Source organism: Perca fluviatilis, chromosome 18, assembly GCF_010015445.1.
Source record: "Perca fluviatilis chromosome 18, GENO_Pfluv_1.0, whole genome shotgun sequence".
Classification (NCBI taxonomy): Eukaryota; Metazoa; Chordata; class Actinopteri; order Perciformes; family Percidae; genus Perca; species Perca fluviatilis.
Window position 1 is genome coordinate 16587660 of NC_053129.1, and position 22201 is coordinate 16609860.

At 39.7% G+C, this 22201-nt stretch overlaps 2 protein-coding genes and 1 long non-coding RNA gene across 6 annotated transcripts; 2 read left to right on the forward strand and 1 right to left on the reverse strand.

Annotated features, from left to right (window-relative positions):
• Positions 1-1190: 1190 nt before the first annotated feature.
• On the forward strand, positions 1191-11803 carry tmem63a (transmembrane protein 63A). Of its 3 annotated transcripts, none has more exons than XM_039781922.1 (23): positions 1191-1328; positions 2361-2538; positions 2681-2760; positions 2894-2972; positions 3233-3270; positions 3379-3521; positions 3850-3901; positions 4015-4123; positions 4347-4417; positions 4505-4585; positions 4985-5099; positions 5525-5658; positions 5911-6054; positions 6524-6677; positions 6761-6867; positions 6968-7054; positions 7380-7445; positions 7886-8048; positions 8665-8770; positions 9015-9182; positions 9500-9615; positions 9703-9753; positions 10192-10332. In XM_039781922.1, exons 2-23 carry the CDS (start codon positions 2386-2388, stop codon positions 10330-10332), a joined length of 2358 nt encoding a protein of 785 aa, XP_039637856.1. In that variant the 5' UTR covers positions 1191-1328; positions 2361-2385. The 3 variants fall into 3 exon arrangements, with proteins under 3 accessions (XP_039637856.1, XP_039637857.1, XP_039637858.1); XM_039781923.1 differs by lacking the exon at positions 1191-1328 and adding an exon at positions 1534-2198; XM_039781924.1 differs by lacking the exon at positions 1191-1328 and having other exon boundaries at positions 2386-2538; positions 10192-11803.
• Positions 9112-18258, reverse strand: LOC120546751. Its single transcript, XR_005636931.1, has 3 exons — positions 18182-18258; positions 12832-12921; positions 9112-9206 (listed from the first exon to the last, which is right to left on the reverse strand). It is a non-coding gene; the product is annotated as an uncharacterized LOC120546751 (long non-coding RNA).
• On the forward strand, positions 17727-22067 carry rsph9 (radial spoke head component 9). Of its 2 annotated transcripts, none has more exons than XM_039781926.1 (5): positions 17727-18106; positions 18215-18377; positions 18782-18905; positions 19704-19850; positions 21813-22067. In XM_039781926.1, exons 1-5 carry the CDS (start codon positions 17880-17882, stop codon positions 21971-21973), a joined length of 822 nt encoding a protein of 273 aa, XP_039637860.1. In that variant the 5' UTR covers positions 17727-17879; the 3' UTR covers positions 21974-22067. The 2 variants fall into 2 exon arrangements, with proteins under 2 accessions (XP_039637860.1, XP_039637859.1); XM_039781925.1 differs by having other exon boundaries at positions 17880-18106; positions 18776-18905.
• Positions 22068-22201: the final 134 nt, after the last annotated feature.

Below are 22201 nucleotides of genomic sequence, written 5' to 3' on the forward strand. Positions count from 1 at the left end.
CGGTGGGTTGAAAGTGGAGAAGACTGATCTGCTCTGGTTTCTATTTATGACAGTGAGTGTTACTGACTTCTCTGGGTAAGATCATTGAGAGGAATGTCTGAAGAGCTACAGGAGGAGTGTGTTGTACACTGTATTAACATTATGAGACTTGCTTTAGGTGATTTTTCCAAAGCCTTTGGAAATGTAAAATGGTCAGCTTTTTGATGTTTGACCTTTTATGTCACTGTCCCATACAACATGCCACCGTTTTTCTCTTTTCTTTAACCTTCTCTTTTTACCCTACAAGTAAACACAAAAATCAACAGCCCAAAATAAGGAACTGGAGAACAAGGAAGAGAAACATTTTTGAATTGGTTGGCCAGGCCCATGAGTCACGTTTAAATTGTTTACAAAAGATACCAGGGACTCTTCTTTTGAAAACTTAATAGGTAACAGATAATCTGAAACTGAAGTTTTGATTAACTTTTTCCGCCTTCACAAGGTAATTATATCGAAGATGACAAGAGAAAAGAGTAATTTCAAAGAGCTGGCAATGTATTAATCATTTTCAAGGCTAATAACTACCTTTCCCTGACTATGGTTTGTGTGACATGATCTGAACCCCTAGAGAGACACTAGCCTACACTGTATTATCATTATCATCACCATTATTACGTGTGATGCATTGTTATACTAATATAGCCTACTATATTAAGTTTAAAAATGTAAAATGCTGCTTACACAGTAAAGCATCAGTAATAATAAGAATAATATAATTTAACAGTCTGACAGGGTCCATTCTGCCATGTGACCTACTGTAAAGTAGCCTACTTTCAGTTGTGATACGTTTTAGTATAGGCTACAATTTGCTTTTGTAGTAGCCTACTTGTGGTATTGCTATTTTTAATTGAAACATCGTAATACTTCGTTCCGCACTTAAAATATTTTTAACTTAAATATATTGGTCATATGCTACCTCTGTAGGCTACTTGACAAAATAAGCCATTAAATCACATCAAATCAAATTACATAGGCTACAGGACAAGGCAAGCGAATCAAATGATCTTTTGTGCTGGAATTCCGACATTTTTCAATGTTTACTCGCTCTTTATCATATTCCCATCAGTGGACACTCTTTAATTTAGCCTACGCCTAAATCAATCGTAAAAAGAGTAAGAAGTATAGAGGAGAAACAGCAGGATTCCCCTAGGACTGATTACAACCCTGAGCACGAGACAGCCGTCTGATGCTGCAGCGTCTGCGCACACGCGGAACAGGGAGCGGTCATTCGAGTATTTACAGTATAGAAAGAAGTTCCATTCTCGCCGGAATAAAAGACAATCATACAGGTAAGGCAGTCTACATGACACATAGCCTACGCAGGCAAACCGGAAACGCGATTTGTGCCATTTTCAGACAAGTTAATGAGGTTATGTTAGCGGATGTATGATGTTGACATAACGTTAGCCAGCTTGGCACATTTTTGCTTACCTCATTAGCATTAGCAAACTTTTTTAGCTTCCACGTAACTTTTTGTGTAGCTATCTTGTGTACACAAGTTACGTGGAAGCTACCACGTAGCTAACTCTTTGCTTTAGGTGTTCAGTACAACACAATACTCTTTTGTTTGGCTTTAGCTTGAGACTGCTGACATGATAAGTGCCAATAACCGCTAGTGTGTTCAGGCAAACTGTCAACATAATAACAGCTGTTGGGGAAAATATGGGTTTCACTTTGTACTTCGTAGAGAAATGTCTCCAGTCAAACTAAGAGCTGACGGATTACATTGGACTAGTTGTCTGCTGAGCTGTGTTTTTTTCTCACTTTTAACGTCAGGGGTTAAGACAAAAGTCAGCGGTTACAGCATAACTTTACAGTACATTATAACTTTAGCTAAACTGCAGTGCGCCCGCGTGACTCAAAAGAACGAGGTGCACCAGGTGTGGCGCGAGGGCTTTTCTAATGACGAGTGACGAGTGGGATTAACACGGACTCCAGAACTGAAACCTGACAAACCCAAACCTGACACACAACCAGACTGACAATTGGCTTATGTTTGCTTCCGGCCATAACAAAAAAATTATACTGTAGAAAATTAAAAACCACAGTCGTAATTATGATGATACATGTCTTTCAAAATAAAGTAGTATACTGTTGGTTGGACGAAATAAGCAATTTGAAGACGTCACCTGGGCTTTTGGAAACTGTTACCTATATTTGTCAGTATTTTCAGACATTTTATCAACAATTAATCAAAAGAAATATATATAAATATTATATAATCTAATATATTAAATATTTTGATCCCTGTGGGAGCAGCTTTTGCTCTGGGAGGCAGTTTCTTAATATATAGCCTAATACTATATCATCAATCTCCGCAGACAAACTGCTGGTTCCACTACAGTGATGTCTTCTGTGTGGTGGGAGCAGTTGCTGGAAACAAATGGTACCGTCATGGACAACAGAAGCTGCTACAGCTCCAAACAGAGCACCGTTCTCACGGGAATCGGCTTTGGAGGAGTGCCAGTTGTGCTACTGCTCGATTTCTCGGTCTTTCTGGTATGTCTAGTAATCCACTGTGTCTGTCTGGCTGTGATGTGATCAAGTGAGACAAGACTGGAAATCTTTCTGTATCAATATATGTTTTACTTTGTGTCATGAGGTGAAAGCTGATTGGTTCTATTTCCCATGCCACCTACAGGTGTTGCTGATTGTCTTCTCTATTATCAGGAGGATGTTCTGGGACTACGGGCGTCTGGCATTAGTTGCAGATAACGAAGGGTCAGTTCATGATCTCACATACTTCAAATGTCATTGTAGGACAGATTTCAGATGTGAAATACTGACTGTAATAGTGAAATGAATCCATTTTGTCAACTTGTTTCATTCCTTGACAATGAACTTTGTGTGTCAGGTTCACCGAGTCAACACGCCGTCGCTATGGACGCATGTCATCCTTAGTGTCCAGCATGGATGACCTAGAGTATGAATTGGTATGTAAAACAAAATCTTTATCATCAGTTTCAACACCAAAATCAGTATTCATAAAGCATAATAATAGAATAACCAAGATGAGTAATAACTTTATATATCAAACTGGCTTTATCAACACAGCTATTTTAAGCATTCCATTGAATGTACTTTTGTAATAATTTTAAATCAGGCCTAACCATAAAGAACTTAACAAATATTCCTTATTAATATAATTGTCATTGTATGTTGGTGTAATCAAAATATCTCTCTTTCTGTTTAGGGGTGCTGCTCTTGGCTGCCCTACATCCTCAGAATGGAGTGAGTGACTTTTGCTGGACATTGTTTCTACACTTTTGGCTCAGTCAAAACTATGGTTATCATATATACAAGCATGTGTGTGTGTGTGTGTGTGTGTCTGTGTTTCAGTAAGGAAAAAATAAAAGCCAGATGTGGCATGGATGCTGTTCACTACCTGTCCTTCCAGCGTCATCTGATCGCCCTGCTGTTGGTTATAACTGTCACCTCCCTTGCAGTCATACTGCCAGTCAACATGACAGGAGACCTGCTTGGTGCGTTTTGCACTATTCTCTGTCTGTTAATGGCTGAAGATACAGTTAGATTACATATTTTCAAGGTTATTTTATGTACAGATAATGGGTCAGGTGTGTATTTGATGACTGTTTCAAATGTGAATCAACCAATCAAAACTGAGGCGCTGCACAGTCCACTTCATATTGTTGTCCCTAAAGTGTGAACTCTTTGAATTGCTGATTTTGATTAATTGTTTTTGTGACCTCCAGCGTTAGGCTGCTTGTGTTCAAATCTACCTTTCTGGTCATGTTCTTGTCTTTTCTTATTTACATTTATATTGACTGTATATATGTTTCTTTTTTTCAGATAATAATCCACAGAGTTTTGGAAGGACCACTGTTGGGAATCTTTCAACAAAGTAACTACTGTAGAAGTTAAATTGTTTGGATATATAAAATGTCTGTATTGCAAAACAGATTGTGGGTTGCTTATGACAAATTGCTTCTTGGCGTCTACCATTTCTGCTTCTAGAAACGACCTGTTATGGCTGCATACAGTGTTTGCAGTTTTGTACCTGATCCTGACAGTTGTTCTGCTGCGCCGTCACACATCACAAATGAAAGGCATGCGCAGAGAGACGGTGAGTGTCTGACTACTACGCTAGGTAGACAGGTCTGAATGTCTGCAACAAACCTATACATTTCAACTGTTTCCACATTAGTTGTTTTACAGTCTCTATTTACATTGCATTGCACCTGTCTGTGAAAGCCAGATCACAATGTTGAATGATATTAGGTAGAGCTGAGTGTCGCTCACCTACACTGGTACGTGACTGATTTGTCATTCTATCTTTCTGTTTGTAGACCAGAAACACTTTGTTTGTGTGTTCAGTCCCTAAAACAGCAACAGAGGAAGATGTAAAGACCCATTTCACGTAAGTAGACTGAATTGTAAAATTCAATGTTTCCATATTTTGTAAATTCAAATTTTGGTCTTTACACCTTGCTCTTATATTGTATAGAGAGGCGTACCCTTCCTGTCAAGTGTGTGCTGTGACCCTGGGCTATGACGTGGCAAAGCTCATGCACCTTGATAAGGAAAAGTGAGTAATCACAACTAACTAAAAATAAATCATGTTACTAATGCCATCTGTGCCATGGTCTGTAGAGCCGACAACTGTGCACAAGTCCTTGCTGATGATTATCTTTTGGTGTGTGCCACTAATAAATATTTTTCATTTTAACCGTGCATCTAAGAATTTCGTGTCTGCAGCAGCAAACTCACAGAGAGGATTTTCACCTAACTCGGCAGCTCTCGTGAGCTTTGCAGCCTCTTAAAGCTTGTTATCTTAGTTTTATGGACCACAAATGTATGGTTCAGTCTCACTCTAACTGTTTAATATTTAAATAGTTTCAAAGGTTGTATGCATATCTGCATATTAGCTTTATTTTTTCTAATTCAAACCAACTTGTATGCAATTGTTTGTTTTCTTTACCCTCAGGATGCGAGCAGGAAAAAACCTGCGCTACTATGAACATGCCCTAGAGAAAACAGGGACACGTGAGTTGATTAACACCCGTTTGTGTGGTCACCTCTGTTGCTGCTCCCACTCTGAGGTGAGATGGATCAGATGATAAAACAGTTTCATGCATGGTGTCTGACTGCTTTTAGTTGTTATCTTTTTATGTTACAATTTTGGTTAAGAATAGTGAAAGCAAATACTGCACATAGGTGTGTTATGAGTGCAAGGCTTAAAATTGTGTGATAAAATAAGAGGTTTATCGGTTTTATTAATTTAAAGTGGCAGTAAATGAAGTGTGCATGTGTGAACTATTTTACACTAAGATTTAAATGAAGGTAGTTCCAACTAAAGCATTTCCTGTGTGTGTGTGTGTGTGTGTGTGTGTGTGTGTGTGTGTGTGTGTGTGTGTGTGTGTGTGTGTGTGTGTGTGTGTGTGTGTGTGTGTGTGTGTGTGTGTGTGTGTGTGTGTGTGTGTGTGTGTGTGTGTGTGTGTGTGTGTGTGTGTGTGTGTGTTTTCAGGTTGATGCCATAGAGTACTACAGTACTAAAGAAAAAGACCTGCTGGAAGAGGTGAGGAAGCAGACAGAACTTGTGCCACAGCGCCCCCTGGGGATGGCCTTCGTCACCTTGCAGACCGAGGCTATGGCCAAGTAGTGAGTACCAATTTAAAGGTGTCTTTTTCTGTCAGTACTTGCATCTGTATTTATTGTATAGAATATAAGCAGCAGTATTATGTCAGCTGACTGCACTAGGTTTTTTTCTTTTTCTTTGGCCTGATCAGGACCATGATCTTTTGATTTTATTGTCACCACATGACTTTTTAGTGAAATCAGGCCTTTGCGTAGCTGCCACTGTTTAACACTGGTTAATGTGTATCACTAACAACAGTCATTTACTCACTTCAGCATTCTGAGAGACTTCAATGCACTCGAGTGTGGTGGCAAAAGCTGCTGTTGTGGGAGGCTGCCCCAACCTTCATCCAACAGTGGAACTCTGAAAGTAAACAAGTGGAGCGTCAGCTATGCACCCCATCCCAGAAATGTGTATTGGTAAGCTCTGAACCCCTTCACACAGTATGTGCTCCATGCAGATCATATGACTTAGTATTTATAGTACTGGCGCCAATAGGGCTGGGCAATAATTCAATATTCTCATCAACTGACTTAGTCTAATCATATGGTATTATTGTTTAGAAAATTCAAAATGAATGATTTCAACGAAATTCCAATTTAACAAAAAACGTTTTTGAAGTTTTAGTTTTTTTTGTCTGAAGTGAGTCATAACAGTGAACACTCATGAACTGGCGATCATTGTATTGATCGCCAGTTAGATTTTTCTGTTTGTGATCATGCAATATGGCAAAATAGCAAAATTTGATTTAGTTTCCAAAGGAAGAGGAATATAAATCTGTGTGGGAGGAATTTGTGTGTACCCCACGATATGTTTTCTCTACTTTGCACTGCCTCTTTATGTGAATCTGTCGTGTTGCTTCAGTTTCCTATTTACCTCATGCTACAGGGAAAATCTCTCAGTGCGGGGCTTTCACTGGTTCATGCGCTATGTTACGCTCAACTTCTTCCTTTTCGTCCTGCTCACCTTCCTCACGACTCCCACCATCATTATCAACACCATGGATAAGTGGAATGTGACTATGCCCATCTACTATCTCAATGTGAGACACGTGCAGACACACATACTTGTCACAATTCTGCTTTCAAATAAATCCTTCATCACTTGTTTTCTTTTTCACCCTAGAGTCCTGTCATCAGTCAGTTCTTCCCCACTCTCCTGCTGTGGTCCTTTTCTGCGTTGCTGCCTACCATAGTTTACTATTCTACAATAGGAGAGGCACACTGGAGCAGGTATTGAACACACTCACACACAAACACACACACTGGTAGTGCAGGGATTGTTTTTTGTTGGCAGAGGACATGTTTTGATCTAGTGCCATCTGTGTCTCAGGTCCAGTGAGCAGCTGAGCATGATGCGTAAGCTGTACTTCTTCCTGCTCTTCATGGTGCTAATCCTCCCCTCGCTAGGACTCACCAGGTAATTTGCATAACCATCACTTTGAATAAGCAACAATTTGCCCAACATCTAGGTTGATTGTTTCTTTGCAGTAATACTTTAGTTGTAGTTTGCTGTAGCAATCAGATGTACAGTGATAAATTGAGAACTTGAGCATGAACTTGGAAAAATTAGGAGGCACAAGATGTGACTCCATTAACACGTTGTATGTATATACAGTAAAATACCAAATAAAACAGTGAATGTCAATTGGCTGAAAGGGATGCCTCAAAGGTTAATGGATGATGTTTTTGTATAATTGGATTCAGGGAGAACATTGCCTAACATTTTGTTTTTCCCCCATTAGTCTTGCCTTTTTTTTCCGCTGGCTGTTTGATGAACATTTTCTCGCAGATGGGAAACTGAGGTTTGAGTAAGTAATCCCTCTTGTTTTTGCTTCTGCTTTTTTTTTTTCTTCTAATTCTAATCAAAATAATGATAGTAATTACATTATAAAGAAAGACAAATCTGTCAGTTTTACTTTCAACTCGCATCATAACGGTTCAGCTGTATTTAAGTTGCTATTTATAAAACATCCCTTGGTTGCAATGTGTGACCCACTCTTGTTGCAGTCACTCAAGACGACATGTTTTATAATCTAGTTTCTTCTTTTTACAATTTCTTTTAAAGTTTGGTTGTAATTTTAGTTTTTCAAGTTTGTTGAAACTGTTGAAAAATATGAGAGAAACACAAAATAAGAAAATGTTCTTGCATGTTTACAGTTTTTTTCTTTATCAGAGTGGAGTGGATTTTATTAATTCTTGGATTTTATAGTCATCTTTTCTTTCATTTTTTTGGTTTCCATTACACCAGGTGTGTGTTCTTACCTGACCAAGGGGCCTTTTTTGTCAACTATGTGATCACAGCAGCCCTGGTGGGCTCTGGGATGGAGTTGCTGCGGTTGCCAGGATTACTGCTTTACATCATCCGTATGGTGTTTGCTCGCTCTGCTGCTGAAAGGAAATATGTCAAACAGGTTTGTAAAGGCATTGTCCTTTTGAAGGAATGTTACACCTAAAAGTCATTGGTGTGTTTTATATCAATATCTTACATAGCCTGAAACAGAGCACTAGGGAACTAAAATGACCAACTGTGGCTTTTCATTGGCCAGGAGTCCTGCTCATACATTTTTCGAACAATTAAATTGTAAAACTATTTAGTGATTTTCTTCTACACACGTTCTTCTGTATTTAAGGGTCCTTTGTCAACTTTTTTTTTTTTTTTTTATAAAGGGCTACCACTTTTTGGTTGTACTTTCTCCATGAAGGCATGCAGGGAAACTCTTTGGTCAGTTGTTTCAGACTATGCATATGTAAACAAGTGTAAATACGCCTGTAGACAGATGGACACTGTGTAATATATCAAGTGCTCTGGCCAAAGAATGATCAATGCATTTTATGACTATAGAGATTTATACTGTGCTTTACTGTCCTAGAGTCAAGTCAATGAACATTACAGAAGAGAATTATATATATATATATATATATATATATATATATATATATATATATTTTGTTTGTAGTTTGCTTTGTTGTCAGCCTCACCTCAACATTTACAAGTCAACTATTTTTTTTTTTTACTTCTTTTTAAAGAACCAGGCCTATGAGTTTGAATATGGAGCCATGTATGGCTGGTCCCTATGTGTCTTCACTGTAATTATGGCTTACAGCATCATATGTCCTATTATTGTTCCTTTCGGTGAGTAGTTATGCACACAAGCATGCACTCACACACACTCAACATATTGAATCACTTTCAGTATATCATCAGTAGATCTATTTAACATGATCTTGATTGCTTCACACTGTCAGCCTTTGCCAGAGACCTCAGTTTCTCTTACACACGTCTATACATACAACATATTTCCTTTCACTTCCACGGTGGGGTTTTATTGTGTGTGCGTATGCGTGTGTGTGCACGTGCGTGTGTGTGACTTCATCAGGTCTCCTGTACATGATGCTCAAGCACCTGGTGGACAAACACAACCTGTACTTTGCCTACCTGCCTGCTCGCCTAGACCGCCAGGTCCACCTGGGAGCTGTCAATCAAGCTCTGGCCGCGCCCATCATCTGCCTAATATGGCTTTACTTCTTTTCTGTCCTCAGAGCAGGTTAGAAACAAGCATGTGCCAAACCTGGAGAAAGTTAACACAAGTAAAGTGACCTGAGGTTCATTAGTGGCAATTAAGTACCAGTGATGTAAACAAACTAACTATGGATTTAATAATGTGTGTAAATGTAGGTGTTTGCATGTAGCTACATAAGAATCTCTATGCAGCCATTTAATGTGTGTGTGTGTGTGTGTGTGTGTGTGTGTGTGTGTGTGTGTGTGTGTGTGTGTGTGTGTGTGTGTGTGTGTGTGTGTGTGTGTGTGTGTGTGTGTGTGTGTGTGTGTGTGTGTGTGTGTGTGTGTGTGTGTGTGTGTCAGGTTTCTGGAAACCTACATCTCTATTCACACTTGTGGTCCTGTGTATCACCGTCTTCATCTGTGTCAGCTACACCTGCTTTGGCCATTTCAAGTACCTCAGTCCACACAACTATGCGGTGAGCGCTTGCTTTGTGTGGGCACATGCTGTCATTTCTTTGTCATCCTTCCCATTGAGCCTTTATATTGTTTGTATTCTTTTGCAGGTGAAAGAGGAGGATGAGGATAGAGTAGAGGGAGTGGAAGAAAACACCAAGGTACTGTACTTGTTCCATAACAAAGTCCACAGCTTGACTAAAGATCAGATGTATTTAGGGCAGGTCTGATCTTAAGTTAACTTACATTTACAGCTTAGCTGTAATGCTTTTTTGCTGAACTTTTAAGGTCAATGTTTTCATCCTTGCTTTCTGAACAATATGGTAAAGACCTGATTGTTCACAATGAGCTGTTCTTGCAGTGAACTTTGATCCTTATCTAACACATCCTAGTTTCCCTTATTCATTTTCACAAGCTTTTCTCTTTCCATAATCTTCAACATTCTTTTGTATCAACATCATACTTTGGCCAACGCATGCAGTATTACATCATACACATCAGAGAGAAAAAGAATACACAACAATGAATATTGAAAAACACCCTTAAGAGCCCTTTTGTTTGTTTTCAGTACTCATCTCTTTTGTATTGTATAATTACAGGTCTACCTTCCCAGAGTGCTTAATTCCAAATCACCTGCCGTAGCACAACAGGGCTCTAAACATCAGCAGTCTTACGGCTCTACAGAGGGCAGCCCGGTCCACAGCTCCAGCCCGGTGACAGACCGCATGTCAGATGGCTGATTCAGCTTATCTCAACACTGAGTCAAAGCTTTGGAGTCAGGATGCCCACAACTCCTGATCGGAAATCTGCTTCCTTCACAATTATTTCTAGCCTGGTTCACGAAACTCAGATCAAACTGTTAAACTGGGCAGTGCTAATCAGATACCAATCAAGATTCTGTGACATTATTGCCTATTTCCCGCTTAAAATGTTTTTAGAAAAGACATTTTACTGTAATGTTTAGCTGTAATTTGAGAAAGTTTGTGACCAGGCCGCCATTTTTTTGCCTGCTTGAAAACGGACCAAGCACCGCCCCAACTTTCATGTGTCACTCAGCGCTATGTCACACGTTTCGTTGCTCCGATAGGTTGTAGGTCTATCCAATTGCGTCCAGAGGCATTTTGGTCTGCACCCTTATTAACGCCCCTTGGAAATCGAAAATTAACTGAGAGGTTTCATACTAATGCACATTTGTGAATTAGTCTGGCAATGCCAGGCTAAGAAGAAAGGAGAGAAAAATCTCCAGATGGTACTACAGAAGAATGTGCAAAAGATTACAAAGACCTGCACTGTGCCACCCAACACAAGTCCCACTTTCTTACCTTCATTTAAATTGCCTTCTACAGGAAAGAAGGTAAATATGAATGTGCTGAGAAATCTGAATTAGTTACATATGTATAGGTGTATTTTCTGTATGAGACCTCTCAATCACCAAGGTATGTTTAGCCAAAACCTGCCATTTCAAACAAGCCATTATGTTTGTGAAAAAAACAACTTTATAATTTATTCATTGCACATGTTGAAGCTGATTATGCAAGTTTCACCAGAACAAGACAATCAAGCCAAGTCAGCAACACTGATGCCAAAGAGGTGGACAAGCAGAACTTTCTGTTTGTTACTTGTTGTCTAGATTTTGTTCCAGTTTAGATTTCTTCACAGTGCCTTTTTTGATGCCAGATGACAACACCTGCCAAGGGAATAACTTATTGCCTTATGTTCATGATGCACTTTCTGTATCAAGAGAGGCCTGTTTGGTGTTACTAACACAAGAAGTTAATGTTGGCTTTTGTAATATGACAAGAGAACACACATGTATTTCAGTATTGCAGGAGATTTGCACCCACAACTTTTTATTTAAATCACATATGGCAATGGTTAGAGCTATTATTTTCTGTTTTTGTTTCAGATAAGACAATCATGTTGTTCCATTAATGAAGGAACGTTTTAAACAGGTCAACGTTTTTTGTATTTAAGTTACTTTGAAGTTATGTTTTTGCAGCTTTTTTAAATGTGCATTTTAACAAGGAGCTAAATCCTAAAGGCAAATGTGTAACTTTAATAAGAGTGTTGAAGTTTAGCAGATAAAATGTCTTCAGATTGCATGTTAAGAGAAACTCAGACTTTGTAGCTTTGTATTTGGTGATTTAAATGTAAATATGAAACAATCTTACATGCTGTTTTTAAATACAAACGGGAACAACTTTACTGTTATGAGCGTCTCTTGTCATTGGGTGGCACTGTTGAGCTACAGTGCCATAGCTTAACCTCTGAAATATTCATTCAGCTGTGGAAAAAGGACAAATGCACAGTGTTGCATTGAGGATTTCTAACTTATTTTGACATTGGTATGAGCCAGTTTACTGGGCGACAATTCCAGTAGCTCCACCTCCTCACCTGATCTTTCACTATTGTCTGTTCCCTTTCCTTTGGCTTCCTCTTTCCCTGCCCTTTACCCTTTCTCACCACGGTACCTGCCTCAGCTGAGCAAGACCTCTATTGTCATTTGAGGACTTTTAGCAAGCTGTAGTGATTAGCACAGTTGTTAAATATGGTTAATGAGGTGCTAAGCTAACATATATAGGTTATTAGCCGCAGAAAGAAGGGTTTTGACCGTTGGACGAGAATCAGTGTACCTTAATGGAGCCTCACACTAGTTCTTGAAAACTCAGGAACAGTAGCTATTGAAGTGTTCCTTAATAGCTTAACAACAAACGAGTACTTCCTGGCTCAAGTATCTGACACATCCCCTTCCCCGGCTTTATTATTTGCCTATATGTGCACATTTACAGGCCCTACATCTAAATACATAGAAGTCACAATGTACTAAAGACATTCTTAAAACCATCACATTTTAGCTGCTGCTAATAACTTCATATTTAGATACTGGTCACACATTTAAAGATTGTTTATAAAGAGACCTTGACAAATTACATTTAAACTTTTTTCATAGCAATATACATTTTGTACGATCTGAGTGCACAAAGGTTATTGACTCTGCTTTACCACTGTCGGACGAAGATTAAGCATTACAAAACAATCTCACTTGTTCAGTCTTTAGTCTTTCTCAAGGTGTGTGTGTGTTGTGAGCAAGACACTGTTCTTAACAGTGTGCTGAAAGTGATAGGAAAAACTCACAATACAGCCTGATTTTTGATGGAAATCTAATCATCACACAAACCTAAACTGCATGATTTCTATGGAAACAGACTTTGAGACAAATTTGAACAGACATACTGTACCTCAACAAAGTCACATGAGAAAGCTGCACAGGGTCAGGATGCGGGGGCACTAACAACTTGCAGATATCCTCATGCGCGTCCAAAGATGAGCTGGGGAAGAGATGAGTGTTTTATATTAGACACCTGATATATTGTCTGTGGGTTGTGTGTGTATGAAATATGTGTTTAATGCACTTGCTGTTACAGAAGACTATCTACTGTGAGCTCATTGGAACAGGAATAATGTGGATGTTAAGAATGCAGGAGCCTGGGAAGCAGCTCTGTCTACCAGCAGCAGCCAGAACTTGTGTACAGCTTTCCAAAACCCAAATCCAAACTTTGACCCGATGTTAAACACACCACAAATTAACTGGCTCAGCTTCAGCCCACGTGGTTCTGGGCTTCTAGTAATGGGTGTGTGAAAGTCTGATCTTAAGTTTGATCCAATTACATGCAAACTGGGAGCGGTTTGTGGCATCATGTTCAAACATCTCACTCAGATGTTGTCATAGACATAAGAACAATGCTCTACACTCAGACACTTAAAGCGATGCTCCAGTTTAAAAAAAAAACAACTGTCGAAATGCACCAGAGGCTGCATCGTCCTTACCTTCAGTCTCTCGCGTGGTACAAGATCCAAAAATGCTGGATCCTTTCCCATAATGCTTGATAGATTATTTTCTCTCTTTTCCTGTCAAATGACACCAGTCTCTATTGCTGGCTCTTCTGTTAAAAACAAAATGGAGTCCCAAGCCTACTTTGAGATAACCCAGATGACATCATCAGACACATTTGTGTGGTAAATGGTGGTTAATTAAGTATAATATAGGCAATATAAAAATATTAATTATTCATTTATTATCCGAGAATTGTTGAATTGTATGCTTGCCTGTACACAAATTTCACATGTTTGCATATCTTTGTTTTTGATTAAAGAAACAAGGTGTTAATATGTAAGCTTTTTGAGATGCTGGTAGGTGGATTTTATTACCTTCAGATAGAGCCAGGCTAACTGTTTACCCCTGCTTCCAGTATTTGTGCTAAGCTAAGCTAAGAGGTTGCTGGCAGTAGCTTCATATTTAGCACAGACATGAGAGTGATATTAATCTTCTTATCAAACTCTGCGCAAGAAAGCAAATAAGCATATTTTCCATAATGTTGAACTATTCCTTTACAGAGTTCTGACCAAGATGTAAGCAGGAGATTTAACAGTGGAAAAAAATTTACCAAATATTAACGAGACACTTTTTCCTCAAACATATCATTGGCATTTCTGTACTGAAATTTCTTGTTACTTGCTGGCCGACACATACACTGATACAGATATATCTGCAACAAGCTAAAATTGGCCACTATGTAAACCTAGCCAATTTATGTATATGTATATTCGTCTATTCCTAATCCAATCTAAAGTGAAAGTGTGGATACTAGATAGCTTTGGAAAACACAGAGAAGTGAATAAGGGGAGTTTTAAGGAAAGATAATGTTTTGAAATTTGAGGAAAAGAGATAAAACCTATTGATGATAATTACTGGTTTCAAGCGGTTTGTTGGCACCCCAGGTCAATTGAAATATCAGTAATTTAGCCTGTAAGGTATTCCTAGTTTACACAACACGCCCCTTCTCCGGATCAACATATATTTATCCAGTGTTAATCAAAACCCTCTGTGTTTGTGTGTAGGTGTGCAAACCACTGAACTCAGTGCCCTCTATGCATTCCTGGTATTGTTGTCATCTGTGCTTTTGTATACCACAGACACTATTATTTAGTCACTTCACTCCCTTTTTCTCAGTATTCACATAATTCTGCACTCCCAGGCCACTGAACCTAAGAAAGAGTCTGTGTCTGTGTGTGTGTCTGTCTGTGTGTGTGTGTGTGTGTGTGTGTGTGTGTGTGTGTGTGTGTGTGTGTGTGTGTGTGTGTGTGTGTGTGTGTGTGTGTGTGTGTGTGTGTGTGTGTGTGTGTATCAAATAGGAATTAAACCCATTTAGAGTTCTAAGGTTTTGAGGTCAGGTTTCCTTCATGTCACCACTAAGATTGATGGATGTGACCTCTGACTGCTCCGATTTGTATATAAACATAGCACTGGCCAATCAAAGCATCGCGTGGGATGGTGCCAGCCAATAAGAGTGTCTGGCAGCATCGTGCTCTGTGGCACTCCCGTCTTTTGTCCGTCAGGATTAGTGCCGTGGCAACGCTGGTCGCCTGGGAGGTTAGTTTCCCAGAACAGCGGGACCAGGACAGAAACAGGCTGCTTCACTCCAAGTATTACTTCCTTCCCGGCCAATTGGGAAACAGAACTGGAGTGGTGTGTCTGTGTGGGTCACTCTGTGGCTTCCAAGTCCAAAACTTCCACCTAGACTGCCAACTCTAATGAGGTGACATCCTGAGCCACAAGCTCAAAGTGTGTTTGTCTGTGTGAGTGGCTGGGTTGGTGAGGGGCTGTCCTTGTATGTTCTCTTCTGTGTGGGGTACTCTGTATGAAAAGTCACCCCACTCTCCCTCCCTTTTCTGTTGGAGGACTACATTAGCCAGAAGGGCGGAGGGCCTGACAGCTGAAATCACCGCTGCTGATGAAACATGTGACTCCAGACCGAGACCCTTTTGTTTGGACAATTACAGCCAACACACAGAGCTCTGGAAATGCAGTGTGGCATGGGAATAGGCATGCATGGGAATGAATGGACATTAGGAGTTATTAAAACCTGCTTGTGTTCTTTAGAGAAACTGCCTGCGATGGGTTCTTGAAGTTACAACCCTTAAAATGTTCATGAAATTAAACCCCATTTTTGTTACTATTTATGGTCGGCTTTTTCTCTGCAATAGGCATTCAATGTATTTGCATTCTGTGATTACCTTTTTAGACAGTAGTTTTCATTGTTGGTGGCTGAGTCCGCCATTCCAATGCTGAATTGAAATTGCCTTCACACGATCAAGGGATTCAAAGGAAATAATGCATGCTTTACATTAAATTGGCTGGTTGGATGCAGCCGCAGTAGGAAATGTTGGATTTGCATTAGCAGTAACTTTATACAGCTCTGATACAGCATTAGGTGAGTGAGCAGTAAACAGTGAGGTCGATATCGATGAGATAAAATTACAAACAGTAATGCTGGATTGCATGGCTCATTTCCTATGAATCACCTGTCCGTGTGAAGGCACTTTAAAGAGAGGTGATTACAAATTATTTCATGTAATTCTTTATGGTTATACCTTTCAGTGGTGTGGACATGAGGGTTAGAATGAAGAGGGCACTAAAACAGTCATCCAGCATGAATGAATGCACAGCCCTGTTTTTCAGGAACCCAGAAACAAATGAATACAGAGGAAGCCAGTATTGTCAAGCAAGGTGAGGGACCAAAATAGGATCACAAACCACAAGATTAGCCCATCACTGGCAGACTGTCAAAAATCATTTGCTGGACAGTAGCCAATCATGTTTTTCTAAGTGTAACTTAAGCCAGCTTCACACTGCTTATACTGGCTGACACTGCTGGATCTGAGCCAGGATAAACCAAACAACCGATGTTCGTTTGGTGTCTTGCAGGATTTGCTCCATACACTGCTCAGAGGAACCAGTGATTTCAGTGCTCAGGATGCCTGTAGATATAGACCAGGAAGTTACATCACCACAATGAGCAAAGTTTCGATAAGAAGAGATCCATTGGTAAACAAGAAGCTGCAGCAGGTGGAAGATACAAAAAAACCTCTTTGGTCAAATGCTGCACAATCACATTAAATGATTGGTAGACAGCTGATTGATCAGATATGACTGAAATACTCTCACTTTCCAGCTCAAAATCCTTGCATGCCCAAAGGAAGACAGCCTGCCATAAGGGAGTTCATGTCCTGAGGCAGTAAGTTACCTTGAACTATGAACATAGGAGCACTTGACAAATGTACCTCTACAATATGCAATATCTATTTAAACATGTATTTGTAACCTATTCAGGTGAACACTAACATGCTGTGTCTTTTCCCTAAAATGCAGACAAAAACACACAGCATAATGCAAGATGATTTCCGAGCACTATTCACTCCTATTCCAAAGTGCCCTACAGTCACAATAGAGGGATCTAAGCATGCATCCTGCCAGCTGTGCAAAGAGCTTAACTGATTCTGTTTTACAGAAACCAAACTGCCAGACTCTTAAGTCCTCCCATTCCTCTGCATGCTTCCCTGGCCCTGGGCTTTATGGGTGAAAGTGAGAGAGAGGGCTTGAAGCCTGCACAAAGTGCCCACAATCAGCACTCTGGTAACATTCTATACTGTATTGTTGAGTATCTGTCTCATGTGTTTAATATTCCACTTTTGTGGCAGAGCCTTTTCACAGTAGGAGATTGATGATGGCTATGCTTGTATGCATTAACTTGTATCCTCACTGTCACTGTCAATGCTATTAGATAGGCTACACCTGAAATTTCCTGCTGTCCTGAGGTTAAGATTCTGATATTATTAAGTGTTAGGTCAGCGGTAGATACTTTTACTTTAGTTTTACTTTTATAAGTGAAATGAATAGTTTTGTACCAGTAGATTTAGATTTTTTTTATTAGCAGTATAGTGTATGGGATGAGTCAGGAAGCTGCCATCGTTTTCTCATCTAGCAACAAATTAAACTAATTGCAGCCATAATAATATTTATACATAAATGCTCTGTCGGTTTCCCTGGGGACTGCTTCTTTCTGCACGCACTCACTTGAAAAGATGGGGCATGACGTCAGACCTACCAGACTCGCGCGTGGTCTGGTTTGTATATAAACACTACATGCAAACACACCCAAAATGACACGGGTAACAATTTATGTTTTGTTTCGGTTTTAACTGTTATATTCACACACTAAATAAAAAGTTATTTGCAAAAGAAGAAAAAAAGGAACACAAACTGGCGCGTTGCTATGACAACCAGCGCAACAATGGTTGTTGTCATTAGCAACCAAACAAGCGTTTGGACCTGAAGGCTTTGGTTAACTAGCTAGCTGTTAGGTTGGCAAGTAGTTTAATACACCAGCTACGTTACGGTAACTAGCTAATATCTACGCTACAGAGTCGTTTATTAGCTACGTAAACAATGGACTCGAATTCGTTATACTATTCTTTGGAACTCGTTGCCGGTAGCGGAAGTACTTTAAACGTTGAGCAAAGAACCGCACTGCAGACTTCCTTGGTGATCCTGAAGAAAAACTACAAGTTCCATCGAGTCTTGTTTTGGGGCAAAATATTGGGTTTAAAGGAGGATTATTTTATCGCTCAGGGGAGAGGAGAAGATGAACTGCAGGATAAAAAGAATCTCTATAGGTAATATCGCCTCAACTGTGATTGTGTTTCATTATTTGTAGCTACTTTAGGTCTGCCCTCGGCGGTGTAAAATACCTGTTTGTGTGTCCTTTGGTTTGCTATCTCCAGCTTCAACTGCATGGACTGGTTCCTGCTCCCTCCTGCCACCGAATCTATGATGGAGAAAGTGTCCAAAATCAAGAGTCGCTTCATAGGAGACCCCTCATTTGTGTATGAGCACATTGAGATCCGCAGGCAAGGAGAGAGGGATGACGCTACAGAGGAGGTAGTGGTAAGTATGATCAATACTGTATAGTTGTAAATTGAACATAGTGAAAATGTTGAGCTGTCAGATGAAACTTTAGACATAGTTTCATTATTATATTCAGTAGTACTGTATCAGAGCAATGGGCAAGTTTATAAATATAAATCCAGGCATATATAGCTACTGTTATCCAAAGAAAAATATTTTAGTATGCAGTATAACTAAACCTAAAACAAGGATGGATGTGACCAAAATTGATCATACAAAAAAAGATCAACTATCTCTGCAACAAACAAAGTGTTTTTCTTCATGAAGAATTAGTGCAGAAGAGAAATGAATCTCTCCATTTCTGGCTGATATCAACACTATCTACAACACTACAGCCCTCAAATTCCAATTTAGTAACGGACTGTTCTTGGTTTGAGATTAAGGTCAATGAGGAGAGCCGGCTGGCAGTGACAGTTCATCAGATCGATGATGAAGTGTCCGTGGTACCACGTGGAGCCTTCGTCAAGAGTCCACATGGTCTTGTCCAGATGAACCGCAGCTTTGGTGGTAAATATATCACTCCCACATGGTGTGTGTCTGTGTCTCATTGTGGAGCGTTAAAGGTCCCATAACATGGTGCTCTTTGGATGCTTTTATATAGACCTTAGTGGTCCCCTAATACTGTATCTGAAGTCTCTTTCCCGAAATTCAGCCTTGATGCAGAATTACAGCCACTAGAGCCAGTCCCACAATGAGCTTTCCTTAGTATGTGCCATTTATGTGTCTGTAGCTATTGAAGAGGAGAGGGGGTGGCCTTGACCAACTGCCACTTTGCTCGTTTGAAAGCCATGATGTCTCTCTCTCATGGGTGGGCCAAATTCTCTGAGCAGGCAAAGCAGAGAAAGGGGAGGTAACCCTTTCTCTTATGACCTCATAAGGAGCAAGATTCCAGATCGGCCCATCTGAGCTTTCATTTTCTCAAAGGCAGAGCAGGATACCCAGGGCTCGGTTTACACCTATCGCCATTTCTAGCCACTGGGGGACCATAGGCAGGCTGGGGGAACTCATATTAATGTTAAAAAAAATTCATAAAGTGAAATGTTCATGCCATGGGACATTTAACATCCTCTGCGGCATGTGAATGACCCTAAGGCGTTTGATAAAATTTGGTATTTATATTTAAGTGGACGAAACATTTTAGGAAAAACACTTCTCAAAATGACGTGGTTACCTTGCCACCCCTGCTTTGTGAAACATAAAATACATAGGCATGTCTGTGTATATTCTGACATCATTTGACTGTAAAATTGCATCATCTTTGCTGCGATTCATTTGAATTACTTGCCAATGTGCATTGTTCCTCAGGTCTGTCTCACTCAGAAGCAGGGAAGCTTGACAACTTCCTTCACTTCAGCGAAGCAAAGAACCTGAAGAAGAAATCCATCCTGGAAATGGGTGATTTGAACCCAGCCATCGACTTCCTGGATGTACTGAGTGATGACATTCCTAAAGGTGAAACCACAGAGTTCAGTCAAACAGATATATCTTACAAGATTTGTTATTTTATGATCACTGGGCTTTAAGAGGGTTTGTAAAGAAAACTACAGTCGATGAAGCCAGTGCAGGAAAAAGGCCATCCTATGATCTGGACCACAAACACAACTATTTCGAAAATTGGCAAGTGTTGCTGAGGCCTTTGCAATGCCAGTGGTACAACATTAGTTTTTTTTCTCATTGAATGTGTTCCAACTGCCATGCTACATTACAACTAAATGAGGTGTGATTTTAGCACAAATCATTATGGTGATTCAACTAACTGGAAGTCCAAGTAAAAGCTGAATCACTCTAACAGTTGCGCAAGCTTCAACTGAAAAAATATATTCATACAACTTCTGGTGTCAACCTACCTGCCATGATGAAACTGATTTTCTAAGAATGTGTTGGAGGAACCTTTGCATACAGTGGTCTGATAACCAGATGGCTACAGTCATATAGTATTTAAAAATTGCTCTTGGATCTGGATTCAGTGCCCACCCACTGTGTGAGTCTGCCCTCAAGTTTGGAAAGGAAAATTACAGAGAATTTTACTAACATCATAAAAACCAGGACAGAAACCAGTACAAGGGAGGAGGACCATCTAGAACCAAACAGATGTTAAATGATTAATGGGATTGCTCACATCTGTAGGAAATCAAACTAAAACAATGTGAGTATTAATATCAGTGTTTTAGCAAGTTTTAACTAATTTATGACAAATTACTGCTGCCAATTAGTATGGAGAGTTGAGTTTATTTATTTTGCATTTTTCAACATTCAAAAGTGAAGTGCAGTATGACAATGAACTGAGACTTGATTTCTTGAGAATGGTAACTTCCCTGTATTCTGCATTGCCTTTAATTTGTTTTTGTGTAGTTGAAAGCAGGAAATGATTTTGAGTCTTTCAGGTTTGTTAATTCAAATCCTGTTGGGAAGCTCAGACATGTGAGCTGTTGAACAATACTACATATATTGGAAAAATCAAACCAAGAGGCAAAGAATAAGCAAGTAGTTATACTGTGTAAAGAATGTAAATGAAATCCTGTTAAGAAAGTTTTGAGGGGAGTTGCTTACAGTAGATAAATGCACTCCAGGCCATAGTGGACATTGATAAAGTGGATGTACAAGTGTATGCGTGTGAAAAGACAAAAATGTTTAGCACCCATGACCATAACATGCAACAGATGTCTGATTTAAGAGGGCTTCCACATGTGTATATGTTTGTGTGTGTTCTTTGAGTTGATGCGGATGTCAGCAGTGTCATCACTGCAGCAGACATTACACAGCTGTCTCAATGCCACACTCACTGCAGCCGTCACAACGGCAGAGTGCATGCATTTGCTGAAAAGGAGAACGAGTTAACATTTTTTTTAAACGGGACTCTGGGGGAAATGTGGTACGATGTATCTCCACCAAAAGACAGGTGCTTTTCTCTGAGACCCTAAGCTGGGCTCCCTCTCTTTTCCACAACAATCCTGGAAACTGTTCCCACCTCCTGATTTATGGCTTTAGGTTTCTCCTCCTGCAGCAGTAGTTATAACCTGGACACCAAACATGTTTATACTTTTAGCTGAATCATACTAAAGAAGTTCAAAAGGCAAAAAAAAAAATTGATCCAAGTCATCTCCCTTTTGTGTAAAAGCATTAATCACAGGGCTTTTTATGTTTACATAGTAGCCGATGCAGCTATTGTTCTCAATTCCCTGGGTTCATGGTCACACCCAAACATATTGAGAAACAGGTTAAAATAAATATCAAGAGCACAAAGGGTTGGTTTATTGGAGTATCCCTTGGTTGCCTCTAGCATGTGAATAGTATAATCTTCTTGGACCGATTTAAAGGTTACTGAAGCCTCTATTTAAAATTCCGCTCAACATGGCGTGGCAGCCTTCTGCATTTCACATCAATTGTTTACAGCAAGCCTTCGTTTGTGTGTAGGATCGTGGAGTCTTCAGCTTGAATGTGCCAGCAAAGTGTGCGTGCTTCGCAGCCTGTTGTGGCTTGGCCTGAGCTTCTACCATGTGCCAATGACACCTCAGCATGGATACATGTATATCGGTGATGGGATCAAGAATTTGGACCTTCCCTTCATGCTATAAAAAAACAAAAAAAAACAAAAGAGAGACATTTCCTGTTTCAAGCTACAAACTCATGTGTCTCTGTTGTTCACATCAACCCTCAACATGTATTCTATGTAACACATTGCTTTTTGTTAGTCTTATCTTTAAATGAATAAACTAAAAGAGGTACATGCAGTTTGTGTCTACAAGCTTGTTGTTCCATTCAGTTCTCACATAAAAAAGCTATTCCTATACAGTAAACACATG